Below are 13112 nucleotides of genomic sequence, written 5' to 3'. Positions count from 1 at the left end.
CTAAGACAGTCAAAGGTCGTCATCAGTTTATATTCCCAGACTCTTCTGTCTCTCTGAGTTTTGAAGTTACCTTTTAATACAAGTAATTTCATGTCCATAATGTTATGATTTTGGGAGACAAAAATGTATTGCCACAGGTAGATCCATTCTTTTTTCTCTTTTTGTATGGCAGTGAGAATTCATTCTTGTTCTAAGCTTTTGCCCTGTCTCCCCCACATACAGACCCCCAGTTGAACATTTAGTCCAAATAATTAGGTACACCACATTAGATGTGATGCAGCTGAAAGTACCTGGTATCTTGTAGTCCTGATGTGAACTGGGGATCTTCATCTTGTCCGTGGTCATTATAAATGGACAGGTTTTACATTTTTTCTGATTGCAAGGAAAGGTTCCTGCAGCTGTTGAGGACAGGGAGCTCTTGACAATGATGCTTCTTAGATTTGGGGGCTGTCTAAAAACACAATAGTGGGGGGTCTGGAAAAATGAATTGTAATCGGGCATCTTTTTGTAGTAAAGGTTGTAATTTCCGTGCAGCTCCCCTTAGCACCTCCAGATTTGGATTGTAGGTAACTACTAGAGGCACCAGGTAATTTTCTTCTTTAGCTTTGTAATCTTAGTGGTGGAATGAATGTGTCGCATGGATTTATGTCTTTTTACATCAACTAAGGAACTTGCCCCTCAGACTATAAGGGGTCATCACAACAGAGACCCCAATCAGAGGACAATAAAACATTCCTTATCTAAGAACTGGCCCAACATTTATGGGCATAACTGTTTATCACTCATGGTAATTCTGCCTCATGCCACCTGTCTTATCCATGTTTTTTTTTGTTCGTTTTTTTTCTGTGCTATGTTGTGCATAAATATGTGATTCTTCAGAATTTGTATTAGTCTATGCCTGATGAAGAGACCTGTGTAGTCTCAAAAGCTTGCAATTTGTTACCATCTTTTCAGTTAGCCATTAAAAGGTATCAACCACTGAGGACTCTCAATTCTAAACATTTTCCTTTATGAGGTAATAACTCAGGAACGCTTTAACGGATCCTAGCGGTTCTGAGATGGTTTTTTCATGATATACTGGGCTTCATGTTAGTGGTAAACTTAGGTCGATAATTTTTGCGTTTATTTGTGAAAAAATGGAAATTTGGCTAAAATTTTGAAAATTTCGCAATTTTCAAATTTTGACTTTTTATTCTGTTAAACGAGAGAGTTATGTGACACAAAATAGTTAATAAACAACATTACCCACATGTCTACTTTACATCAGCACAATTTTGGAAGCAAAATTTTTTTTTGCTAGGAAGTTATAAGGGTTAAAATTTGACCAGCGATTTCTCATTTTTACAACAAAATTTACAAAACCATTTTTTTAGGGACCACCTCACATTTGAAGTCAGTTTGAGGGATTTATATGGCTGAAAATACCCAAAAGTGATACCATTCTAAAAACTGCACCCCTCAAGGTGCTCAAAACCACATTCAAGAAGTTTATTAACCCTTCAGGTGCTTCACAGCAGTATAAGCAACATGGAAAGAAAAAATGAACATTTAACTTTTTAGTCACAAAAATGATATTTTAGCAACAATTTTTTTATTTTCCCAAGGGTAAAAATAGAAACTGGACCCCAAAAGTTATTGAACAATTTGTCTTGAGTACGCCGATACCCCATATGTGGGGGGAACCACTGTTTGGGTGCACGACAGGGTTCGGAAGGGAAGGAGCGCCATTTGACTTTTTCAATGAAAAATTGGCTCCAATCTTTAGCGGACACCATGTCGCGTTTGGAGAACCCCTGTGTACCTAAAGAGCTCCCCCACAAATGACCCCATTTTAGAAACTAGACACCCCAAGGAACTTATCTAGATGCATAGTGAGCACTTTGGAACCCCAGGTGCTTCACAAATTGATCCATAAAAATTAAAAAGTACTTTTTTTCTCAAAAAATTTCTTGAATCAATGGTGGCGCCATGTTGCATTGGGAGACCCCTGATGTGCCTAAACAGTGGAAACCCCTCAATTCTAACTCCAGCACTAACCCCAATACACCCCTAACCCTAATTCCAACTCTAGCCATAACCCTAATCACAACCCTAACCCCAACACACCCCTAACCACAACCCTAACCCCAACACACCCCTAACCCTAATCCCAACCCTAACCCTAATCCCAACCCTAACCCAAACACACCCCTAACCCTAACCCTAACCACAAGCCTAATCTTAACTCTATTTCCAACCCTAGCCCTAATTTCAACCCTAACCCTAATTCCAACCCTAACCCTAAGTCTATGTGCCCACGTTGTGGATTTGTGTGAGATTTTTCCGCACTATTTTTGAAAAATCCACAGGTAAAAGGCACTGCGTTTTACCTGCAGATTTACAGTGGATTTCAATAGTTTTTTGTGCGGATTTCACCTGCGGATTCCTATTGAGGAACAGGTGTAAAACGCTGCGGAATCCGCACAAAGAATTGACATGCTGTGGAAAATATAATGCAGCGTTCCCGCGCAGTATTTTCTGCACCATGGGCACAGCGGATTTGGTTTTTCATAGGTTTAGATGGTACTGTAAACCTGATGGAAAACTGCTATGAATCTGCAGCGGCCAATCCGCTGCGGATCCGCAGCCAAATCCGCACCGTGTGCACATAGCCTAATTCTAACCCTAACCCTAGTTCTAACCCTAATTCTAACCCTAACCCTAGCCCTAACCCTAGCCCTAACCCTAGCCCTAACCCTAGTTCTAACCCTAACCCTAGTGGAAAAATAAAAGTAAATATATTTTCTTTATTTTTTTATTGTCCCTACCTATGGGGGTGATAAAGGGGGGGTTCATTTACTATTTTTTTTATTTTGATCACTGTGATAGGTTTTATCACAGTGATCAAAATGTACCTGGAACGAAAATGCCGGCTGGCAGATTCGGCAGGCGCACTGCGCATGCACCTGCCATTTTGGAAGATGGCGGTGCCCATGGACAAGATGGACAGACACCGGGAGGCTCAGTAAGTATGAGGCGGTGGGATCGGAGCACGGGGGGTGGATCGGAGCATGGGGGAGTGGACAGGAGGACAGAGGAGCGGACAGGAGGATGGAGGGGAGTGGACCACAGTACGGGACAGAATGGAGGACTGGGGAGGAGATCAGTGGCGGTGGCAGGGGGCAGATCAGGGTTTCCAGCCATGGCCGATGATACTGCAGCATCGGCCATGGCTGGATTGTAATTTTCATAGGTGAAATATTACAAATTGCTCTGATTGGCTGTTTCCCTTTCAACAGCCAATCAGAGCGATCGTAGCCACGGGGGGGCGCAGCCACCCCCCTGGGCTGAAGTACCACTCCCCGGTCCCTGCAGATCGGGTGAAATTGGAGTTAACCCTTTCACCCGATCTGCAGGGACGCGATCCCTCTATGACGCCACATAGGCGTCACAGGTCGGATTGGAACCGACTTTTATGACACTTACGTGGAGTCACAGGTCAGGAAGGGGTTAAAGGAACACATTGAAGAGAGTGACTGATGCCCCCACTAACAGATTATGATGGCGATTTTAATTTCAGCTCCTTTTTCCGCCAGATATACGGGGTGGGACATTTATAAGGATTCTCCTGGGTGGGCCATTTATAAAGTTGCATTAAAAAATGGCCTACTTCAAAATGGCCACCATGGTCACCAACCATCTTGAAAAGTTTTCCCCCTCCCATATGCTAATGTGCCACAAACAGGAAGTTGATATCACCAACAATTCCCATTTTATTTAGGTGTATCCATATACATGGCTAATACTGTAGATTGCCACCAGAGGCATTTTGCCAATTGCATGCTTTCCTCTATCCATTCAAAATAAGAACATGTATAGGGGTGAGAGATATAGTTGTCTGTCGCATAAGCTTTGAGTTGACAGCTGTCTTGTATGTGTGGGCACCTGGGGTTTCAAAGTTGTACAAACATTATGGAATCCAGTTAAGATTCTACATCCTAATTTGTTACTTAATATAAAAAACAAATATTACATTACATTTCCAAAGAATTAGTTATTCTAACACACTATAATAAGACACTGCATACTATTACTCCATTATTTAAGCAGTCTATAGACACCAAGTAGATGTCAGCAGTCAGTTATCTTCTGAGGCTTCACTATTGGCAGACTTCTGTCTAACAAATATGTATATTACATAAATAAATGGAGACAAGCTGCTCTCAGACATCCCTGGGATTGCTTAGGGAAAATAAAAGTTCTGAAAAGATCTGAAAAGCATTTTGGGTTTTCCAGTTCCCCAATGCCAATCTTTACATTTGTTTGGCTCCACCTGTAAAAATCTAATGTCTAAAGACAGCTGGGACAAAGGTATATTAGGCAACACATAACTTTCAGAGACCCAGCATTGCAACAGCTATAATAAATATATTTGTTAGCTGACCACACAGCATAATAAAATATCTGAAAATGAATAAAACAATGTTTTTTATTAGTAGAATGTCATAAGAGTAATGAAAATAATCTAAATCTCTAAATTGTAATAATAGTTAGACTGACTTGATATTTACACTCAGCACCAACAATCTCTGACACGTTATTTTGATCAGTCTTTTATCTCCATTTTCCCAATGAACTTTTAAAATGAATCACTGATGTTAGAATCTTACATGGATTCAAGAAAACTTTACAGTGTGATTTGTGTAGTAAACCCGAAGCAAGTGTTTACTTCTCCTCTGTTATATCATCACTGCTTCCAGCTTTTTCTTTTGGTGTCAATCCAAACAAAACTTGCTTTGTATAATTCCCTATTCCCTCCTCAAACAAGACAATAAACGGCCCATCACTCCATTGTGTGCATGTGGCTGAATATTCAGCAATTCTCCAAGATATAACACTTTCTGTACTCATAGGCATTCATGTAACTACATCATAAACATGTATACAATTTGTAACACACAAAGCTTTAAAGGAATATAGATCTTGAAACTAATCCCTAAAGTGTGACCCTGTACGATTTTCTATGGGTCTGTGAAACAATACCTATGTGCCATTTTGTGACCATACAGTGTCTACAAAAAAGTGTCATAGCCATGCCTGCCTTTTATAGCCAAGATGGAAATAACTCTGTCCTATCCATCAGTGGTGAAGATAGGAGATCAAGTGAAGCAAGTGGAGCACCACTATGCAGTTTGCATACATGTTACAAAATTAATGGGAGTGATGAAAACAACATGGCTCACTGTGCTGATTCAGTAACTTCCAATCATTTCTATGGAATCTATGCAAATTGTGCAGCGCGGATGCTCTTGGCTGTTTTCATATCCTCTCCTTTAAGTAGACGGAACTTGGAAGCAGTTAGTCCTCTTCAAAAAAAATGAATAGGCAAAAATGTCTGCATAACCTACCATTTCGCGATTAGAAAATGAGCCAAATTTGTTTGCACATCCCATACCATCAGCCACAATAATGAACACTGCACACAAGACTGATAACCTAGTATTACTTTTCTTTTGATCAGCAAGCCTGGTGCGACATCGCCTGTGCTTAATGCTGCTTTTGAGCAAGGCTGGTTAATCAAAAGAACTCACAGAATGTATACCCTTATATCTTTATTACCTCACACTTTTGTGGCTCATGTAAAGCATTTCATTGCAAAACACACGTCGGGTGTGGTCTGTTCCCGGATACCCTTATTGCAGGTAACGTTACCTTTATATATTGTCTTTATGTGCCTGGTTTATCATGAAGGGTTAGCAATTACCAGGAGAAGTATATAATCTGTTGTTGCAGCCTCCATAACTGTCTGACATTATTAAATATATTCTGATGTATCTTTTCTACCCTATTATCAGCCACATGGTTGTGAGCTGCAGCTGTTTATAGTGTCTTTGTAGCAATATATTGTGTTCAGAATCATTACATATTATTTTTTGGAAAAAAAATTCCTTCTATACTGCCATCAGGTTAAGATACACTTATATTGGTTAGATGCCCGAACTACTATATATATATATATATATATATATATATATATATATATATATATATATATATATATATATATATATATATACAGTAGAGACCAAAAGTTTGGACACACCTTCTCTTTTTAAAGATTTTTCTGTATTTTCATGACTATGAAGATTGTGCATTCACACTGAAGGCATCAAAACTATGAATTAACACATGGAATTATATACTTAACAAAAAAGTGTAAAACAACTGAAATTATGTCTTATATTCTAGGTTCTTCAAAGTAGCCACCTTTTGCTTTGATGACTGCTTTTAACACTCTTGGCATTCTCTTGATGAGCTTCAAGAGGTAGTCACCGGGAATGGTCTTCCAACAAACTTGAAGGAGTTCCCAGAGATGCTTAGCACTTTTTGGCCCTTTTGCCTTCACTCTGTGGTCCAGCTCACCCCAAGCCATCTTGATTGGGTTCAGGTCTGGTGACTGTGGAGGCCAGGTCATCTGGCGTAGCACCCCATCACTCTCCTTCTTGGTCAAATAGCCCTTACACAGCCTGGAGGTGTGTTTGGGGTCATTGTCCTGTTGAAAAATAAATGATGGTCCAACTAAACGCAAACTGGATGGAATAGCATGCTGCTGCAAGATGCTGTGGTAGCCATGCTGGTTCAGTATGCCTTCAATTTTGAATAAATCCCCAGCAGTGTCACCAGGAAAGCACCCCCACACCATCACACCTCCTCCTCCATGCTTCATGGTGGGAACCAGGCATGTAAAGTCCATCCGTTCACCTTTTCTGTGTCGCACAAAGACACGGTGGTTGGAACCAAAGATCTCAAGTTTGGACTCATCAGACCAAAGCACAGATTTCCACTGGTCTAATGTCCATTCCTTGTGTTCTTTAGCCCAAACAAGTCTCTTCTGCTTGTTGCCTGCCCTTAGCAGTGGTTTCCTAGCAGCTATTTTAGCATGAAGGCCTGTAAAGATGTGTCTGCTGCTAGAAATCTGTGTGGCATTCACCTGGTCTCTAATCTGAGCTGCTGTTAACCTGCAATTTCTGAGGCTGGTGACTCGGATGAACGTATCCTCAGAAGCAGAGGTGACTCTTGGTCTTCCTTTACTGGGGCGGTCCTCATGTGAGCAAGTTTCTTTGTAGCACTTGATGGTTTTTGCCACTGCACTTCGGGACACTTTCAAAGTTTTCCCAATTTTTCAGACTGACTGACACTCATTTCTTAAAGTAATGATAGCCACTCATTTTTCTTTACTTAGCTGCTTTTTTCTTGCCATAATACAAATTCTAATAGTCTATTCAGTAGGACTATCAGCTGTGTATCCACCAGACTTCTGCACACAACTGATGGTCCCAACCCCATTTATAAGGCAAGAAATCCCACTTATTAAACCTGACAGGGCACACCTGTGAAGTAAAAACCATTCCAGGTAACTACCTCTTGAAGCTCATCAAAGCAAAACGTGGCTTCTTTGAAGAATCTAGAATATCAGACATAATTTCAGTTGTTTCAGACTTTTTTGTTAAGTATATAATTCCACGTGTTAATTCATTGTTTTGATGCCATCAGTGTGAATGTACAATTTTCATTGTCATGAAAATACAGAAAAATCTTTAAATGAGAAGGTGTGTCCAAACTTTTGGTCTGTACTATATATATATATATATATATATATATATATATATATATATATATATTTATGCTATATTACTTTTTTTTGTAATTTACAATATATACCAGAATTTCTTGTTGAGCAGTATATTGCTATTGTTTTATACATTTATCCAGGAATTCCCACCTTTTCTCTGTGTTTGTAGTGCCCTGCTTTACATATTCTATGTTTTCTTGTGTTTTATTTTAATAATGAACATCAATAAAGAATTTTTGAGCCTTCTGAAAAAATTTCATTTCTTGGTGTTGTGTTTCTAATATGCTTTTGGCTTAACAATTTATGATTGAGAATTTTGGTGTATTGATGTAAAGGCATGTGCAAATTGATTTGCACAAGTCACATTATGTATTTCCATGGTTTCAAATAGTAACCATGAGAAGAACCCTCATTGTGTCTTCTTGTACTATGAGAGGCACATGGAGAACATTGCAGACTCTAGACACCAAGTTACAGCACTTAATTTTATGTCACGTGTAAATAAGGCCTTAATTATATCAACGTCAGCAAGTTGCCACAATAACATAACGGAATAAAGCTGACTGACTCTATGAAAACATAAAGAAATAATGGGGGAGATTTATAAAAAGTAATGCAAATTAACAATGGAGTAGCTGTCTATAGCACCCAATTCTTCCTTGGCTTTTGTGAGCAGCTGCCCCAAATTTAAATCAAATAGCTTTGATAAACTACTTCTATGTGTTGCATTCTGATTAACCCAATATTAATTAAAAAAAATATGTAAATTTATTCTGCATATTAAATATCTATAATGCATGTATAATATGGTTCATTAGGCTTAATATGTTACTGTCCACACGGCAAGATTAGTCTTTGTCACTCCACAGGAATCCTGCAGCCCAGATGTAAAGGAAACAAATGTGTTAAATATATTGGCTAACCCAAATAATCCCTAGTTTTGTTTGGCAAAGACAAAATCCCAGATTTTCCCTCCCAGACTTCTCTTTTGATGCTTGAAGAGCACAAGTCTAAAAATATAAGTTTGCAGGATTTTGAACTGTGTTTTCTTAGCAATTCTGTAATGTATTTGATTCTTAGTTATTAAGATGAACTAAACAATTTAAACAAGTAAAAGAAAATTTTGGAAAGTTTCTATTTGGATAATTTATTATAAGAAAGGATTACAGAAGAAGGACAGTTTGGCCGAGCAGAATGTTTTCCAACCACCGCCTCAAGCTGCTTGCAGGTCATTTGTATAATGTGTAAGGATTAACTCTACAAGTAATTGTGATCTGCGACTCATTAAAAGATACAAGATGATTTGCAAGATGTTTTAGAACTGCATGTTTAGGGGATGCATTAAGTTCTCACAACGTTATTATTAATAATTTGCAGTTTGCACAGTTGACCCTCTGCACTAGGGTGACCTTTGATCTAACTTTCTCATCTTTTAAGTTTACAACAAATGACATTACTACAAATAACCCCTACATTCATGAATAAGGGAAATGTAAAACAGTTCCTCAATCAAAAATAGGGCTAGTTAATACAGATGAGATAGCTGAACTACAACAAAATCCTTGCAAACATTATTATAGATATTTAACTTTGCGCTTTTTTATTATCCTTGATGATCAATCATACTTTTTAAGCCCATTGTTGACCAACTTTATATGCCATTAGACAATACAACAATGATAAAAAGTTGGATGTGGGAACATACCCTTGGTCCTGGTGGTCCCATAGGTCCAGGTGGTCCCGTTACACCAGGAGATCCCTTAAAATAGATTTTAAAAAATCAATGGTGAAGACACATTTCTTAAGTAGTACTCAAAAATAGTATGCCAATATTATTAAAAAACAGTTAAATGAAAATTTGTATCTTATTAAATATAGAATAATTTAGCAAATAAAAGCATAAACTTAAAGAAATTCAAGCAACTAATTTACCATTCTTCCTGGCAATCCAGGGTCACCTTGATCGCCTTTGAATCCCTGACGACCCTAAACAAATATGTGAAATATAGATGATTAATTACAACCTATGTATGACTTTATAATGTCACATAATTTAATGTAATCTCAAAATATTTTAAAACACTTTCAACATGAAATACTTATCAGGATTGGGAGTGTCAGCTATAACTAAATCTCTATTAGCTTATACATGATTATGAATCAACACAAAATATTTTACAAGAACACTTAGAATGTGATGTATTTTATGACATTTTTAACAAATGTTTTCCAACTTACAGGTTCTCCAGGAATGGAAAGTCCAGGAGGTCCTTGAGGTCCAGGAGGCCCCTGTGGACCAGGTAAACCTTGTTCACCTCGTTGTCCTGTAGGACCCTATAATTTAGGTTCATAAAATACAAGTCCATAAAAGAGTTAAGATCAGCATAATAGTTCCTCTCCCCTACCATTCCTTCCCAATCTTTATGAGTGTCGGTTAAATGATGAGTCTGCTTCTGGCCAGCCAATTAATAACCATTTATCGAAGCCTCTCAACATGTATCTTCTGCTCCAAACATAGGATTTGCTAAAAATTAATTTTATATACAATTCTGGTATGCTTGGAATGTATTTTATAGAGTAACTCGCCTAGCTTAATTCTAGTACAATTATTCACAACTTATACTTATACTTTTCATTACAAAGTCCACTATTCCTGTCACTTTTAATATGAAATCTTGAATGCATTATAGCATGTAACCAATCAAGTAGTTCCATTTCCTGTCATTTATTTTTGTAAATATACCTAGATGCTATAGATTGTGAGCTTCTGGCATATACAATCAAATTCATTCCTCCACTGCCTTAGGAGAATGATGTTACTGATTTAAAAAAAAAAAAACACCTCTCACTTTCCTTTCTACTTTTTTGCTTTAAAACCACCCCCAAAATTTAAGAATTGGGTACTAAATTATTTTAAAGTACATTTAACCCTCATAACCTAATAGATTTCTTAAAGTCCCATATTCACCAGACTAAATCTCTCCTAATTGTTTTTGTCCTGGCAGATGTTGCTAGAAAACAAAATGTTTAAAGATACAAAACTCATTTTTCCTGGGACTGCATGAATACATAACAACTAGAATTGTCATATATACAGATGAGCAAATTTAAAAAAAATTGATTTAGGTTCGATTTGTCCAAATTGGATGAAAAGCTCAATTTGAAGAAAATCAGTTTGTTACAAATCAAAGGTGCCCTGAATAGATGTTTATTGATGGGGGCTCACAGGTAAAAGCAAATTCCCTTAATTTTGCCAATGACCATTAAAATTCTTTATTAGGGTTATGGAATTTTTCCAAACATTACATAATAATAATCTTTATTTTTATAGCACTAACATATTCCGCAGCGCTTCACAGTTTGCACACATGATCATCGCTGTCACCGATGGAGCTCACGATCTTAATTCCCTATCAGTATGTTTTTGGATTTTCAGTTATTTATTAAAATGTAAGGATGAATATAAGAAATTATCAGAAAACTACAATAGTCCCACAGCTGTCAAATTCAATGCAGAACTGGTCTGACAAAAAAGCTGCTATATGATAATCCCATCAGTTGTTTCAATAAAATGTTTATTTTTCCTTTATTTTAGAAAAAAAGAAAACATACTCCATGTTTTTTTAACTCTGGGAGTTTAGCACTAATTAGAACCAGTCTGTTTTCTTACATTATCGCTCCACTCTTGTAGGTCTATGTGTTCCCTTACTGTTCGCAGTTTTTATGAGGTCAGAGAGCAGCTTGTATAGGACCTGAGGGTGCGGACTTATTCCTCCAAGTGGGAAAAGCCTAGTAATAGTTTTCTGCTCTCACCAACTACAATGTGGATTCCTTTTCTAGCATATCTGTAATACAATGTTACTATTCATTCCTGACTACTGCTCACATTCTGAAAGCCAGTTGGTCATTTCAAATTATTGCAGGGGAGATATTTTACATCAGTAATAAAGAACAATATAAAGATAATCCAGAAAAAAGTTAATAACCTATCTAGAATTTAAAAAATGTAAACATATATACATCATACAATTATAATTACTAATTAAGGCATCATATACACAACATAATATCACATTTACTTACAGATGGTCCATCTACACCTCTGTCACCTCTGGGACCTTTGCTACCAGGCATACCCTAAAAATGAGAGGGTAGTTTTGTAATTCCACTATATCAGACAGAAATCTTTTAACTCCTAATACAAAGCCTTGAGCACTCAGAGGTTTAAGATATGTATTTTTCCTTTTACTTTAACATATTTGGCAGAAAGCCATCAGAAATTCTTCCCTTTCGAACATTCCCTTTTCATTATTTCTGCCAATCTTAGTCAACAGCTCCAACAAATCTAGAGCACAGAATGCTTTTGTGTACAGTATTCAACAAATAAGATGGTAAGAAGAAGATAGCCAAGTATATGCTGAAGGGGCTTAATATAATTGTCACAGATCATGGAGAAACACCCTAAACATAAGAAACTTTAGAAATCAATAAGAGAAAAACAGTTTTTTTTTGTTCTTTGACTTTTTGAGTCGAGAAAAGAAGACTTATTAATAAATGCTTACAGAAGGGCCAGCTGGTCCTGGGGCTCCCACACTGTCTTGTGCACAAGTACAGGCATGTGGCAGAGGCGGGCACTTAGCTTCATCTCTCTGAAAAAGTGACACTTTGATGAAAACACATTAAATATAAATTGTAATTACCACCAGTATATAAGCGCTTGTTATTGTCATCATATGCCAAGTTCTTAACCAAGAATCCACAGCCTCTTATCAGTTCAGTTGAGACTTTTCTATCCAGAACCAAGCACTATAATCCATTATTTTCTGGTGATGCATTTTATGCATTCACCAAATACAGGTATGAGTAGCCAGGTTATTTATAGTCATATTATACATATGTCATTATATCTTATTATATCTTATCACTTTAAAAAAAAATTAAAGCAGATTTCCGCTTTCATCTTTTTATAAAAAAAATTATGGGGCAAAGCCACTAAGCTCAGTAATGGGCTGCAGCGCTGTCGACATGATGTCAGCACTGCAGCTTATACACAATCATCTGAGAAGTGACAGATGTAGCACTGAACTGCAGGAGTGTGAGCACTGGTTGATTTTGTAACTGATTTTTTTACAAATAGATGAAAGGGTAAATCCTCTGAAACATAAACTTGGTTCTTCACAATTTTTGATTTGAAACTTTTAGATAATCAAGACACATGAAAGAATATATTAAACCCCTGAAGATTTGAAGATTTAAAGAGATATGTCAGCTCCAAATATCTTCTGCAGGAGTCAATTACATTCACCTTATCCCATGGTATAATAGTAAGGTAACAAATTCACATGCAAAACATATCAATCTATCTATCTATCCATCTCTAACTAAATCTATCTAGCTATCTAGTATCTATCTATCCCTAACTAAATCTATCTACCATCTATCTATCTATATCTATCTGATCATCTATATCTATCAATTTATCGATCTATCTTTATATAAA

General features: G+C 37.1%; 1 protein-coding gene across 4 annotated transcripts in view; it reads right to left on the bottom strand.

Moving 5' to 3' along the window:
• Positions 1 to 13112, bottom strand: part of COL12A1 (collagen type XII alpha 1 chain) — a 223217-nt gene that overhangs the window by 17184 nt on the left and 192921 nt on the right. For all 4 annotated transcript variants that reach the window (XM_077289886.1, XM_077289885.1, XM_077289887.1 and 1 more), the window contains 5 exons: positions 12175 to 12261; positions 11696 to 11749; positions 9851 to 9946; positions 9545 to 9598; positions 9318 to 9371 (listed from right to left, as the gene is read on the bottom strand). In XM_077289886.1, the coding sequence (XP_077146001.1) occupies positions 9318 to 9371; positions 9545 to 9598; positions 9851 to 9946; positions 11696 to 11749; positions 12175 to 12261 (345 nt within the window). The remainder of the gene's footprint in view (positions 1 to 9317; positions 9372 to 9544; positions 9599 to 9850; positions 9947 to 11695; positions 11750 to 12174; positions 12262 to 13112) is intronic.

The sequence above is a fragment of the Ranitomeya variabilis genome, chromosome 2 (genome assembly GCF_051348905.1).
Source record: "Ranitomeya variabilis isolate aRanVar5 chromosome 2, aRanVar5.hap1, whole genome shotgun sequence".
NCBI classification, from domain to species: Eukaryota; Metazoa; Chordata; class Amphibia; order Anura; family Dendrobatidae; genus Ranitomeya; species Ranitomeya variabilis.
Note: the sequence above shows the minus strand (reverse complement) of the source record. Positions and strands in the feature narration are given on the sequence as shown.